The sequence below is a fragment of the Lepus europaeus genome, chromosome 1 (assembly GCF_033115175.1).
Source record: "Lepus europaeus isolate LE1 chromosome 1, mLepTim1.pri, whole genome shotgun sequence".
NCBI lineage: Eukaryota > Metazoa > Chordata > Mammalia > Lagomorpha > Leporidae > Lepus > Lepus europaeus.
The window spans coordinates 113,870,441-113,883,094 of NC_084827.1; the positions used below are offsets into that span (position 1 = coordinate 113,870,441).

General features: G+C 42.0%; 1 protein-coding gene across 1 annotated transcript in view; it reads right to left on the reverse strand.

Moving 5' to 3' along the window:
• Positions 1-2,471: 2,471 nt before the first annotated feature.
• TLK1 (tousled like kinase 1) overlaps positions 2,472-12,654 on the reverse strand; it is a 164,003-nt gene continuing 153,820 nt past the window's right edge. Inside the window, exons 15-21 of the mRNA XM_062187791.1 lie at positions 11,707-11,798; positions 11,541-11,630; positions 10,251-10,420; positions 9,902-10,037; positions 7,865-7,976; positions 6,781-6,888; positions 2,472-5,351 (exon numbers count right to left, since the gene is read on the reverse strand). Of these exons, the coding sequence (XP_062043775.1) occupies positions 5,175-5,351; positions 6,781-6,888; positions 7,865-7,976; positions 9,902-10,037; positions 10,251-10,420; positions 11,541-11,630; positions 11,707-11,798 (885 nt within the window). The 3' untranslated portion in view covers positions 2,472-5,174. The remainder of the gene's footprint in view (positions 5,352-6,780; positions 6,889-7,864; positions 7,977-9,901; positions 10,038-10,250; positions 10,421-11,540; positions 11,631-11,706; positions 11,799-12,654) is intronic.

Below are 12,654 nucleotides of genomic sequence, written 5' to 3' on the forward strand. Positions count from 1 at the left end.
GAACCAGTTCTCATGCCAAGATGGGTGTTTTGTGTAACAGAGGCAAAGGGCTTGATGGAATTTTTTTTTTTTTTTGACAGAGTGGACAGTGAGAGACACAGAAAGAAAGGTCTTCCTTTTTGCCGTTGGTTCACCCTCCAATGGCCGCTGCGGCCGGCACACTGCGCCGATCCGATGGCAGGAGCCAGGTGCTTCTCCTGGTCTCCCATGTGGGTGCAGGGCCCAAGGACTTGGGCCATCCTCCACTGCCTTCCTGGGCCACAGCAGAGAGCTGTCCTGGAAGAGGAGCAACTAGGACAGAATCTGGCGCCCCAACCGGGACTAGAACCCGGTGTGCTGGCGCCGCTAGGTGGAGGATTAGCCTATTGAGCCGGGGCGCCAGCCAGATGGAATGTTTCTATTACAAGTTCAAAACAAGTCACACTAATCCTCCACCTAGCAGCGCCGGCACACCGGGTTCTAGTCCCGGTTGCCCCTCTTCCAGGCCAGCTCTCTGCTGTGGCCCGGGAGTGCAGTGGAGGATGGCCCAGGTCCTTGGGCCCTGCACCCCATGGGAGACCAGGAGAAGCACCTGGCTCCTGCCTTCGGATCGGCGCGGTGTGCCGGCTGCAGCAGCCATCGGAGGGTGAACCAACAGCAAAGGAAGACCTTTCTCTCTCTCTCTGTCCACTCTGCCTGTCCAAAAAAAAAAAAAAAAAAAAGTCACTGTTGCTACTACTGTCTCACAGTACCAGGCCATTAAAGAAATGCAGGAATGCCAGCCGTCTAATGTAGAAGCTGAGAGTTGTCCTAGGGTCATCTTTATATTTTCCAGATTGTTTCTCAGTATGACTTTTCCCACAGATGTGGGGGAGGAGTTGGATTTGCACAGTGACTTTCCCCGTGGAAAACAAAAGTTGGCTTCAGTTTCTAGTCATTAGCAGCATTAACCTCTTCTGCATGTGGCATTAGAAAGCCCATTACTTTTTCTTATAAATAAGCCCATTTGCTGTTAAAGGTTACTACCTTCCGTGTTCATTGAAAGTGCAAGAAATGCCTCAAACTGCACCTTAACACAGCTCTATTTACCTAAAGGATATGACTCTCAGAGACTACAAAACACATACATCTTTGATCTAGTGAAAAGAAACGAAGGCACTTCAAAAAGTTCATGGAAAATTGAGTAATTTTTGGTGAAGGAACTTTTGAAATATGTGCATATGAGGCATCTTCAAAAAGATCATGATAAACATGTATTAAAAAAAATTGCATGGATGCCACAATTTTGCCCTGAGGCAACCATCTTTTAACTCCACTCTGCACACTTGCTGAAGCATCTTTGGATAGGAACTCCCCGTCCCTGAGTCACTGGAAGGCAGTGCCGTTCTCATTCTCCAGTGAGGAATGTGAAATGCAAGAAAATGGTGCTCAGCACTGGAAACCAAGAATATAGATTCAAAACTGAGTTCTTAACCTTTTAGTCCACTTGTATGTAGGTAGTTCACTTCAGATGAGGGAAGATTTCCATGTGTTTCGGGCTAATATATAGGTTTGTTTATTTATTTATTTATTTATTTATTTGAAAGTCAGAGAGAGAAGGAGGGGTCTTCCACCCACTGGTTCACTCCCCCACTAGTTGCAATGGCCGGAGCTGCGCCAATCCAGAGCTAGGAGCCTCTTCTGGGTCCCCCACAAGGGTGCAGGGGCCCAAGGGCTCCGGCCATCTTCCACTGTTTTCCCAGGCCACAGCAGAGAGCTGGATCAGAAGTGGAGCAGCCAGGACTTGAACCGGCGCCCATGTGGGTTGCCGGCACTGCAGGCGGTGGCTTTACCAGCTATGCCCCAGCGCCAGCCCCCCGCTTAATATATTTCCAGTAACTATTCTACTGGTTAAGGCACTTTCCTGGGTGGTGGGGCACGAGATCCTCAGAAGGAGGAGAAAGGAAAGGAGAGAGCGGGGGGAGTGGGGAGGTAAATGGAGAGGTGTGGTGTTTTAGGAAATAATGCTGCCTCAAACTGACAGCCAAGTTACACAAATCCTAAAGCTGCTGCAGCATAAACTAAAACCCAGAATCTAGAACTCGACTAAGATTTAAAAACGCTGCTAAGAGCATATTTTGAATTAAATCTTTAGAGAGAACACTGGAAGGAAAATGATCAGACAGCAGATCTCAGAGCCCACAGTGGGGTTCCAGAACCTGCAGACGCACTTCTAAAGGTAAGCCTACTGCTGACAAATCCAACAGCAACAGTATGCATCTAAATGGACTGTGCAGTTTGCATGTACAGTGTAAAACACATCTAATAACACCTGAGAGTAACTGACATAACTGCACTTAATAACTAATGATGACAGCAGAACGACACAGCACATACTCTTTAAATGCTTCATGCAACTCCACCTGGCTTCAGGCAGGAGGTATCTGTGGAGGTGTATGTTCATTGAATTGGAGGAGTTCATTTGTAGAAGGGGATGGCAGAGTGAGGAAACAAATAATCTTTATTAGAAAACAACCAAGTATCTCCCCAACTTACACTCTTAAGAGTGGTTTCTGCGCTCACTCCCAACATGCACACATCGAACGAGAACTTGCACATTATCTGCAGGAACTGTGCGCTTGACCTGGCCTCAGTAATGGCTCTGGGGAAACCCTGATTTCGCTCAGAAGGTGTCAGAGCCCAAGAGTGCCAGGCCACAGTGACTCTGAAATTAGTTAGCAATAGGCACCGATTTCCCATTTTGAGGACAATAATTACTCCATTTTGCTCATTAGCCATCCTGCACCTCCTGGGATACTGGCATGTCATCCATAACCTACAACATTTGTTTAGGATACATGTCTTCGCTCCCACTCACTGTTTCTCCCCCCACAGGCCACACAGGCCTCCCAACCCAACTGCAGCATCACGGCTGCCACGGCAGGGAGCTGGAGCCAGGGGTCAGACTTGGATACCATGAGTGTGGGAGGAGGTGTCTTAACCACTCGGCTAAAGCCAGCCTCACTTGTGTACATTTTTTGAGTACAAAATGTCATCCCAAACCCAAGTCACAGAGCAGTGTGATGCTATGGCTTGTTTCCCTCCATTTCTACATCTGACACTAGCAGGCAGGCATTGATTAGGAAGCGATACGGTGAAGCGGTGATCTAAGTCTACACTATTGATTCAGCCTAAGGTTAGATCTACACATCCACTTTATTCCTCAGCAAAATCTTAAAACTAGGCATTTTCTTTGAATTCAGGACTTTAACAGTTACTTTGTACTTTAGGATTCAGAAAGATGAAAATCCAAACAAAACTAGAAAAATGCGCAGGCAGCACCTAAAGCACTCAAGCACTGCTAACACTTCATTACTGCGTCAGTATTTTTTTTTTTTTAAACAGGATTTCTATCTTAATCTACAGAGGAACAGGTATAGCCCTCAAGCCACTCCTGATAATGCTAAGTGTTACTCACCCAGGATTAGCGTTGATAATGGTTATAACTTAACAGTTTGAAACAACATTTTATACTTGTCTTGAAGTATACTTAAAAGAATTTATTCAGCTGATTCTTAAGTAAAGGAGCTAAGACAGTCAATATCCTAAATCTTGAAAGCTCCTTTTGATGTAATTTTCATAGTCTTTACATTTTAACTGTCATTGTTTATTACTGTTTTGGCTACATTCTCTACAATTTCAGCAGCATCTTAGACAATGTGTCTATGTACAATGAAAAAACAAAATGGCTTGCAACATTGGAAATAAGAGCCACAGTTAAACTGTACAATATTAAGGAGCATCGGTGGTAAGTATAGCCTCCTTTTTCGGCAACATGGACAGCTTACAGGTAAGCATCACAGATATGACGAAGAAAGAAATCCTTAGAGAAGTGAAAAAACAGCATCCTGAAAAAGATCGGTTTCTACCACACAAGGCAGCTGGAAAATGTTCACATTTTAACAAATCTGTACAAACCACAAGAAACTTGTTTATGGGACCATTACCCCACCTTGCTGATAAGAACCTTCTAGAAATGTAGAGTAACCACGAACAATTTATAAATCTAGTATCTATGTGCTCCACAGCCCTAGAACCCAAGAAACTGACCTAAAGAACTCAGTATGTTCAACATGGATCATTTTTACATGCCTTGATTGTTAATGAAAGCCTGCTTTTAATATCTCGATGACGTACAGTCAACTTGCACCTTCAAGGAGCTCATTCAATTTTTTAGCAAAGAAGCAACGTCATTTAGCAGCAATTAAAGCGCCTTCAAGAAGACTTAAAAAAAATACAATATCCAATTAGAAAAGCCGTATTTTTAAACATTTGTACAAGAATAAGCTGCTGAAACTTAGTAACTGAAATATGACATCTGTACAGTAATTTACAATAGAATGAGAAGGGAATTTATCATTATCCTGCATAGAACTAGTCTGCATTTGGTTACATACTGTCACTTGTGTTGATGAACAAGGCCTGGTAACAAAGGAAAAATACCTGTTAACAATTCAAACATGTTGAAAACACTGGAGATGTTACAGTTTAGTGAATTCAACTGATTTCCAAACAAGCAGCTAATTTGTCAAAGGTGTGAAATATCTAGGAGTAATAGCTCTCCCTTTAATATAACCAGTGAAAAAAAAGGACATGTGATTTTCGAGGTACAACTTGGTAAGAGCCAGAACAGGCAAATGACAAAGCCTAACTTTGTCCAAAGATTCTAAGTCTCGCATTCTGTATTATAAAACACAACTGTCACTGTCATTCAGTTCTTACTTTGGTTTCAGCAGGTTAACTGCCGAATGCTGAAGAATGTATCCAGGCACTGTAGTTCTTGGGTTAGAAATATGTCTCATATTTTTTCCCATGTGTTTTTAAATAATGAAAAACTACCCTTCATATTAGAACTCTCTAGTAACAATCAAATGTATTTAAGTATTATAAACGTTATTTACAATGTTCCCCCAAATAAACAAGAAAGCCCATTTCTCTTGTGTCTCAGCGTGGTCTTCCTGTCTCGGTGCAACAGGCCGTCATCCTTCATTCATCATTCATGATCCACTCATACAAATGACGCTCTGAAGAACTTCAGTTCATAAACAGTTCTTAACCATGTCCTGCATACAAACGAAAACAACACTCAAATGCTCTCAACCTCAAGTGTGCATCTGGAAGCGTTTCAAAGATCTCATGCCAATTTTGGAGGAAAGTCAGTAAGTAATTATGCTGGAAGAAGGGGGCGTCGGGGATGCTGTCAGCCCAGCCATGTGTAAGTTTCCTGAAGAATTTGATCTTCTCATGTGTGGGAGAAGATATGGGTCATTTGCCAGTTGGTGCACATCGAATCGATCTTCTTTTCGGTATGCCAAACAGCGTCTTATAAAGGCCTTAAAAAAAAACAATTAACATATTTTTCCCTGTAAATACCAATCCACTGATTACTACAGAAGGGCGGACATCTTTAAGACAAAGTTGAAGCATTAATTTTTTCTTGTAGCAATAAAATTCAGCTTTCTACTTTATAGTCTCAACTATTGCTATAGCTGAATTTATTGCTGCAAAGCTGCATTTTATAAAATTCAGAAAAGTTTTTCTAGCATTTCTCTTCGGCTAAATAATCATCCCACCCTCATGCCATTTTGCTGTCAGTTCAATATGGCCAAAGGGTTAAGATAGCATCTTTAGCAGTATTTTTTCCTACTGAACATAGACGGTCTCTGAAGTGACTGTTGCATTAGGGTAAGGCTGCCTCACTGCACTCTTGAAGAAGCTAAGAGAATGCAATCATTAATCTCCACAACCAGTTTTACATACAAAGGGTCTTCAGAAATCATAGAAAATGGGGATTATGAGAAAAACATGAATTTCAGATTTTTGTGCATCAAAATAAACTCATAATTTAATTCCATTTTCCATCAACTTTCCTTCCTTGACAACGGCTATCAGAAACAACCTTTACTGAAGTAGAGCCATACCTTTAGAAGCATACATAAAATGTATGTTAATTGGCAACAGAGCAAGGAAAAGAGCCTTATCAGAACAACCTAAGTCTGACTACCCTACCATAGTTGAGTTTTGCTTGTTCTATGCTTATGTAAATGAAGTCTGGCTTATTATTTTTAAAGACTTGTTTTATTTGAAATGCAGAATGACAGTTTTTTCCTCTCACTGGTACACTCCTCAAATGCCCACAGCAGCCAGGAGCTAAGAACTCCGTCTGGGTCTCCTACCTGAGCGGCAGGATCCCAAGTACTGGAGCCATCACAGCATGACGCGGCAAGGCTCGAACTGGCACTTGATGTGGCAGGCATCCCAAGCAGTGGCTTAACCTACTATTAGCTACAATGCCTACCTACATGCCTGGCTTGTTTTACTCAGTACTGTACCTGAGATTAATTTTTTTTTTTTTTGGTGATGGGGGCAACATAAAATTTTCTCAAGGGATAACGGTTTCCCTTTTTTGTAGAAAAAAAGGTAAAGTATTATGTACCTCCTTTGCTTTAAAATTAGAAGTTAAATTTCCTTAGCTATTATCATTTTATTGTGGTTAGCTGACCATTATGTATAAAAAATGCCCATACCAGGTTAGGCGAAGTCCTTGACAAGCGACTTCTTAATGTTCATGGAAAAAATGGAATTAGGATAAAATTGGTGAAATCCATGCAGGTATGTTTTAATGCATGTAGAAACCTGATGTCCACCCTTTTTGCCTCCCCGGATTCCAGCACAAATCATCAGCCCACATCCTTGCACTAGCAATTTCTGTTGTATTACTTACTGTGTTACAAACACAATTCATGAAACTTATTTATATACCTTGGCTTCACTGCTTACAACTGGTTTTACAGGGAACTGAACTTCTGTGGCTTTTAATATTGTATTTTCTTGAAGAATGTCTTGTTGAGATTGATTGTGACCAAATGGCTTTTAAGAAAGGGAAAAAGATATTGAGAAATTAATCTCACAAAATATTTAAACAGACATATAGCACCACTGAAGCTCTAAAATCTTGTCCTCAGTTATTTGGAAATAGGTAAGCATTTTCACAGAAACAAAATTACAATGGATAGCAGGCAAAGACTATGAAATTCCAACATCGATGAAGCAGAATAATGCTGTGGCAATGTAAGTAAATTAAGGTAAAAGCAGGAAATTAAGCTTCAAATGTATTCTGAATACATAAAAATAAGAGCTCAGGCCGTGGAGAGCGGAGGCCTGGGTTCCGCCTTCCCATGCTGTGCACAATGAAGAGTGGAGTGGCACAGGGACTACACATGTGTGGCCACCTGTACCTTATACTCTCTATAAAAAGCAATGGAGGGGCCGGCGCCGTGGCTCAACAGGCTAATCCTCCACCTAGCGGCGCTGGCACACCAGGTTCTAGTCCCGGTTGGGGTGCCGGATTCTGTCTCGGTTGCCCCTCTTCCAGGCCAGCTCTCTGCTGTGGCCCAGGAGTGCAGTGGAGGTTGGCCCAAGTCCTTGGGCCCTGCACCCACATGGGAGACCAGGAGAAGCACCTGGCTCCTGCCTTCGGATCAGCGTGGTGCACCGGCCGCCACAGCCATTAGAGGATGAACCAACAGCAAAAGATCTTTTTCTCTGTCTCTCTCTCACTGTCCACTCTGCCTGTCAAAATTTTTTAAAAAATAAAAAATAAAAAAAAAAGAGCAATGGAGGAGTATGGGGCTCCTCCCTGAGGACACACACACACCCCAGGCCACGCTGCGAGTGTGCAATGAGGGGGAGACTCTAGTCTTCTGGTCGCAGAAAAGGTTGGCACTTTTAACAGTTCATTCTTTTCCTTAAAAACCCACCAGTAGAATGACTCTCATGCACATTTTAGGAGGAAGCATTTTCCTTGGAAGGCTCCTTGCCTTTAAGAGGGGAAAATACAACTCACCTTCCTTCCGTAAAGACACTGAAAGAAGATGACTCCGACCGACCACACATCAACCTTGTTGGAAATCTTTGGTGGCTCTTTTCCAACTACAAAGCACTCGGGAGGTAAATACCTATAGTTTCGGGGGTAGAAAAGGAAAAGGCACCACTGAAGAGCTTCCAAGGCAGTCTAAGTCAGCACAGACGTTTTACCCCCTTGAATCAATGAGGACTCTCACTCAGATTCCAGAGTCAAAACATAGCCACATTAGGACCATCAACCTCCACTCAGACGAGGCAGTTCCCTTCCTACAGGATACATCTGATCACGTGGTTCAACAAGTTGCACAGCACTCACAGCCAACGGGATCTCACATAACCTCGTGTCCGTAACATAAAACCCATCCTCTTCAGGAAACAATATACATTTCCAAAATCTATCACTACCTCCCCCACCATAAGAACCCACATCCGTCTGTCAAAGCAGCTCGCTTGCTTGCTGTGTGCCTCTGAATCTCAGCCACGCCACTTCCCTGGGTGAGCATCTTTGCCCCTGCAAGTCTTCCCTGCTCCTCCTGTTAGGACACGGGGGTGTGGTGCCTGCCTCGCAGGGCCAGTGAGCAGCTCTGCTCACTGCACTGTTTCAGGTACTAGCAGTGTCTGAGAAAATGCTACTTACACCTCAAAAACTTAAAAAAGCTAAAAATCTTGGAAAGGAATAATGCAGCTAAATGGGAATCTATTCTATGTAAACCATTCTACACTCTGGAAGCTCACTGAGATGGCAGCAGGATCCTTAAGCCTCTCTGAAGCAGAACCAATGACCAAAATGTCACTTGTGATGCAAATGCTCTCCTACCTCCAATATCAAGTAGAAACTCCAAGTTAGATGTATATTTTGTGTAGGTATAGGTGTGACTGAATGATGCACCCTCTCTCTCCAGGCTAAAAGGTATAAGCTAGAAAAGCAATTGTAGGAACAGATGGCAAAAACATTTGGAAAAGTCAGTCCACTACTTCTTAGTGTATAATTTCATTTGAGACCAGAGAGTGACAGACCAGACTGAGTTTCTTCTACATGATACAAATACCTGTAGTTTCTGGGAATGAAAGATAACTCCTTCTTGCACAGCCCCTAACATAAACCTCTGAGTCTCATGCCCTCCTGTAAGAGGGCAATTTCTTGTGCCACCCCACATTAGCAAAGGCGTAGTGAAATCCCGGAGACTGCCTGCAGACATTCAGAATGTGGTGTTCGAGCTGTCTTCCCTGGGGGCCATGGTTCTACCAAGATGTAGACTACTGACTGACAATGTTGATGACTAATTTGAATTATAATTTCACCAATATGGGGGAAAATCTACATTACCTTATCCATATTCCTAGGAAATGCCACAAGCAGAATCTGAAACTTTAAAATCAACTCCTGTTCCTGGAAAATAAAATCTATACAGACCCATGGCATTTTATGGAGCTGGTGAGTGTGAGCTCAGACTAGGTAAAAACTGTTCTGGAAATACAGTCCTGTTCAGTGAAGCTGAGTATGCTTATTTCTCTTTCATTAAAGTTTCATTTCCTAAGCTAATCTACTCAGAGCAGTCTGAAAATTCACACCAATATAGTTTTTGTCAACACCTAGGTACTCTGAAGGGATGATATTCATTTACATACATATCATTATGTACGAAGTCTTTGAAAATCAAGTCCAAAGACCGAGCATATGCCAAATTTATCCCATCTATGATCAACAAAATATTGTGTCCCACAAAAACTATAGCTATTAAATCCTCTACAGAGAAGGTTTGATGGTTTTGCTTGGAATAATTTAAAATTTCAGTATTTAGATTCATAGTAGACATTCTAACACTGTAGAAGAAAAATCCATCAGTTCTCCATCGAAATTTCTGGCTGACAGGTACTCAAGGTACTGGTTAATGTCAAGATAAGACGCTCTCTAGTTTGCTAATACTTGCGGTTAAGCACAGACGGGAAAGGAAGACTCCAGCTCAAAGGCTACATGTAAATACTCATAAAAACAATGGCACCAGGTAACTCTTACCAGTAAGTGCCTGCCCCTTGGGAAGTGAGATCCATTCCATCTACACCATAGCTGTCATCATCCATAATCTTGGACAGCCCAAAATCAGTGATTTTGATTTCTCCACAAGCTGTCCCATCCACCAGAAGGATGTTTCCTAAGAATAAAATAAAAAGTTTTTAAAATGACACCATAAAAAAATATTATCTTTACTATTTTACCTTTGAGAGGTAAATATTTAAAATGTGGTGATGTAATATATCAACTTTTAATTCTATTAGCAATCCCACTGAAGTTTTAAAAACTAAAAAAGGCATTTTTAAGGTAACTTATGGCTTTTAGAGATTGAGTTATTTGATGCATTAATTACCTGGCTTAAGATCATAATGTATAATAGGGGGTTTGATCTCATTGAGATATCTTAGTGCATTCACAATCTGCATTACAATAGATCTAGCTTCCTTCTCAGACATTAATTTGTGTTGCTTCAGATAGAAATCCAAGTCATTGCCTTCACAGTATTCTAACACTGTACAAAATCTGTAACAGAGAAGAAAAAATTAGACATAAATATTATCCAGTAATTCAGAGTCACAATGGAGAATACTCCATTGACCATCACAGGATAGGAAAAGCAGAAGCAAATCCATCATTTCTTCTTATAAATTTAATTTGAAAGACAGAGAAAGAGATCTTTTATCTACTTGTTTGCTGCCCAAATGCCTGCTAAATAAAACCAAGAGCCTAGAATTTATTAGGGTCTCCCACATGGGTTCCAGGGACCTAGTTAGTTGAGCCATCACCTGCTACCTCCTTGGGTGCACATTAGCAGGAAGCTGGAATTGGAAGCAGAGCTCGGACTCAGACCCAGGCGCTCCAAAACAGGACGTGGGCATCCCCAGCAGCATCTTTTTTTTTTTTTTTTGGGGGGGGATGCTTTTTTTTATTTAATAAATATTAATTTACAGAGTACAACTTTTGAATTATAGCAGCTTTTTCCCCCATAACCTCCCTCCCACCCACAACCATCCCATCTCCCACTCCCTCTCCCATCCCATTCTTCGTCAAGATTCATTTTCAATTATCTTTATATACAGAAGATTAACTTAGTATATACTAAGTAAAGATTTCAACAGACTGCACCCACACAGACACACAAAGTATAGAGTACTGTTCGAGTAGTAGTTTTACTGTTAATTCTTATAGTACAACACATTAAGGACAGAGATCCTACATGGGGAGCAGGTGCACAGTGACTCCTGTTGTTGATTTAACAATTGACGCTCTTATTTATGACGTCAGTAATCACCCAAGGCTGTTGTAATGAGCTGCCAAAGCTATGGAAGCCTCTTGAGTTCGTCAATTCCGATCTTATTTAGACAAGGTCATAGTCAAAGTGGAAGTTCTCTCCTCCCTTCAGAGAAAGGTACCTCCTTCTTTGATGGCCCGTTCTTTCTGCTGGGATCTCACTCACAGAGATCTTTCACTTAGGTCTTTTTTTTTGCCACAGTGTCTTGGCTTTCCATGCTTGTGAAACTCTCATGGGCTTTTTAGCCAGATCTGAATGCCTTAAGGGCTGATTCTGAGGCCAGAGTCCCAGCAGCATCTTAATTGTTGCAGCCAGTGCCCACCCCAAATATATCTTTTATGCTTCACTTACGTGTCTGTATCCAAGGAGAAATAATCATAGAGTTTAACTATTCTGGGGTGATCCAGTTCTTTGTGTATTCTGTACTCTCTGCAGGCATGTCTACAAAAAGAGAGAATGTTAATTCTCCACGATCATTCCAAATTCAACTAATAAACCATAAAGTGTTGATATTTACTTGTGGTAGTTTTCTTTTTTCTCATCTCTCCAGCTTTTATTAAGCTGATGGATCTTCACAGCAGCATATCTTTGTTCATAAAGGTCAAAAGCCTGGAATTCAAGGCAAAAAAAAGTTATGACCAAAGACCAACTGAGTAGCTGAAGAGACTTCCTTATTTTAGTGATGGTTTTTGCCATAAATATGGAATTAGAATAGACAATTTTTAATGATCATTTCTACTGAGACTATACACAGCTCACATTATCAGAAATAAGACACAAACTCCATAATGACAGAAAACCTGAACGTAGATTTTCACATTCAAGTTTTATAAATGTCATATATATCAAGATAAAATAATAAAGCAACTATTTGTTTTTAATATGGACCTGCTCCTCTGTCTGACAGTACCAGCACGCAGCCAAGAAAACTGTAATGTTTCCAAAAAATTGTTTTTAATGCTTGTTATTTTCATCTACTTGAAAGAATGGAGAAAGAAAGAGCTCAATCTTCCATCTGCTGGTTTACTCTCCAGATGCCAACAACAGCTGGGGCTGAGCCAGGCCAACACCAGGAGCCAGAATTTCATTCTGGTCTCCCATGTAGGTGGAAGGGGCCCAGACACTTGAGCCATCATCTGCTGCCTCCTGAGATACACATTAGCAGGGAGCTGGATCACAAGTGGAGGAACTAGGACTCCAAATGGCTCAATATGGGCTTTTGTGCCACAATGCCCACCTAAGTAATGCTTTTTTGGACGGTTGGATAAGCCTTTTAAAAGATATTTTCCCTGGGGCCAGCGCTGTGGCGCAGTGGGTTAACGCCCTGGCCTGAAGCGCCAGCATCCCATATGGGCGCCAGGTCTAGTCCCGGCTGCTCTTCTGATCCAGCTCTCTACTATGGCCTGGGAGAGGAGTGGAGGATGGCCCAGGTCCTTGGGCCCCTGCGCCCGCACGGGAGACCTGG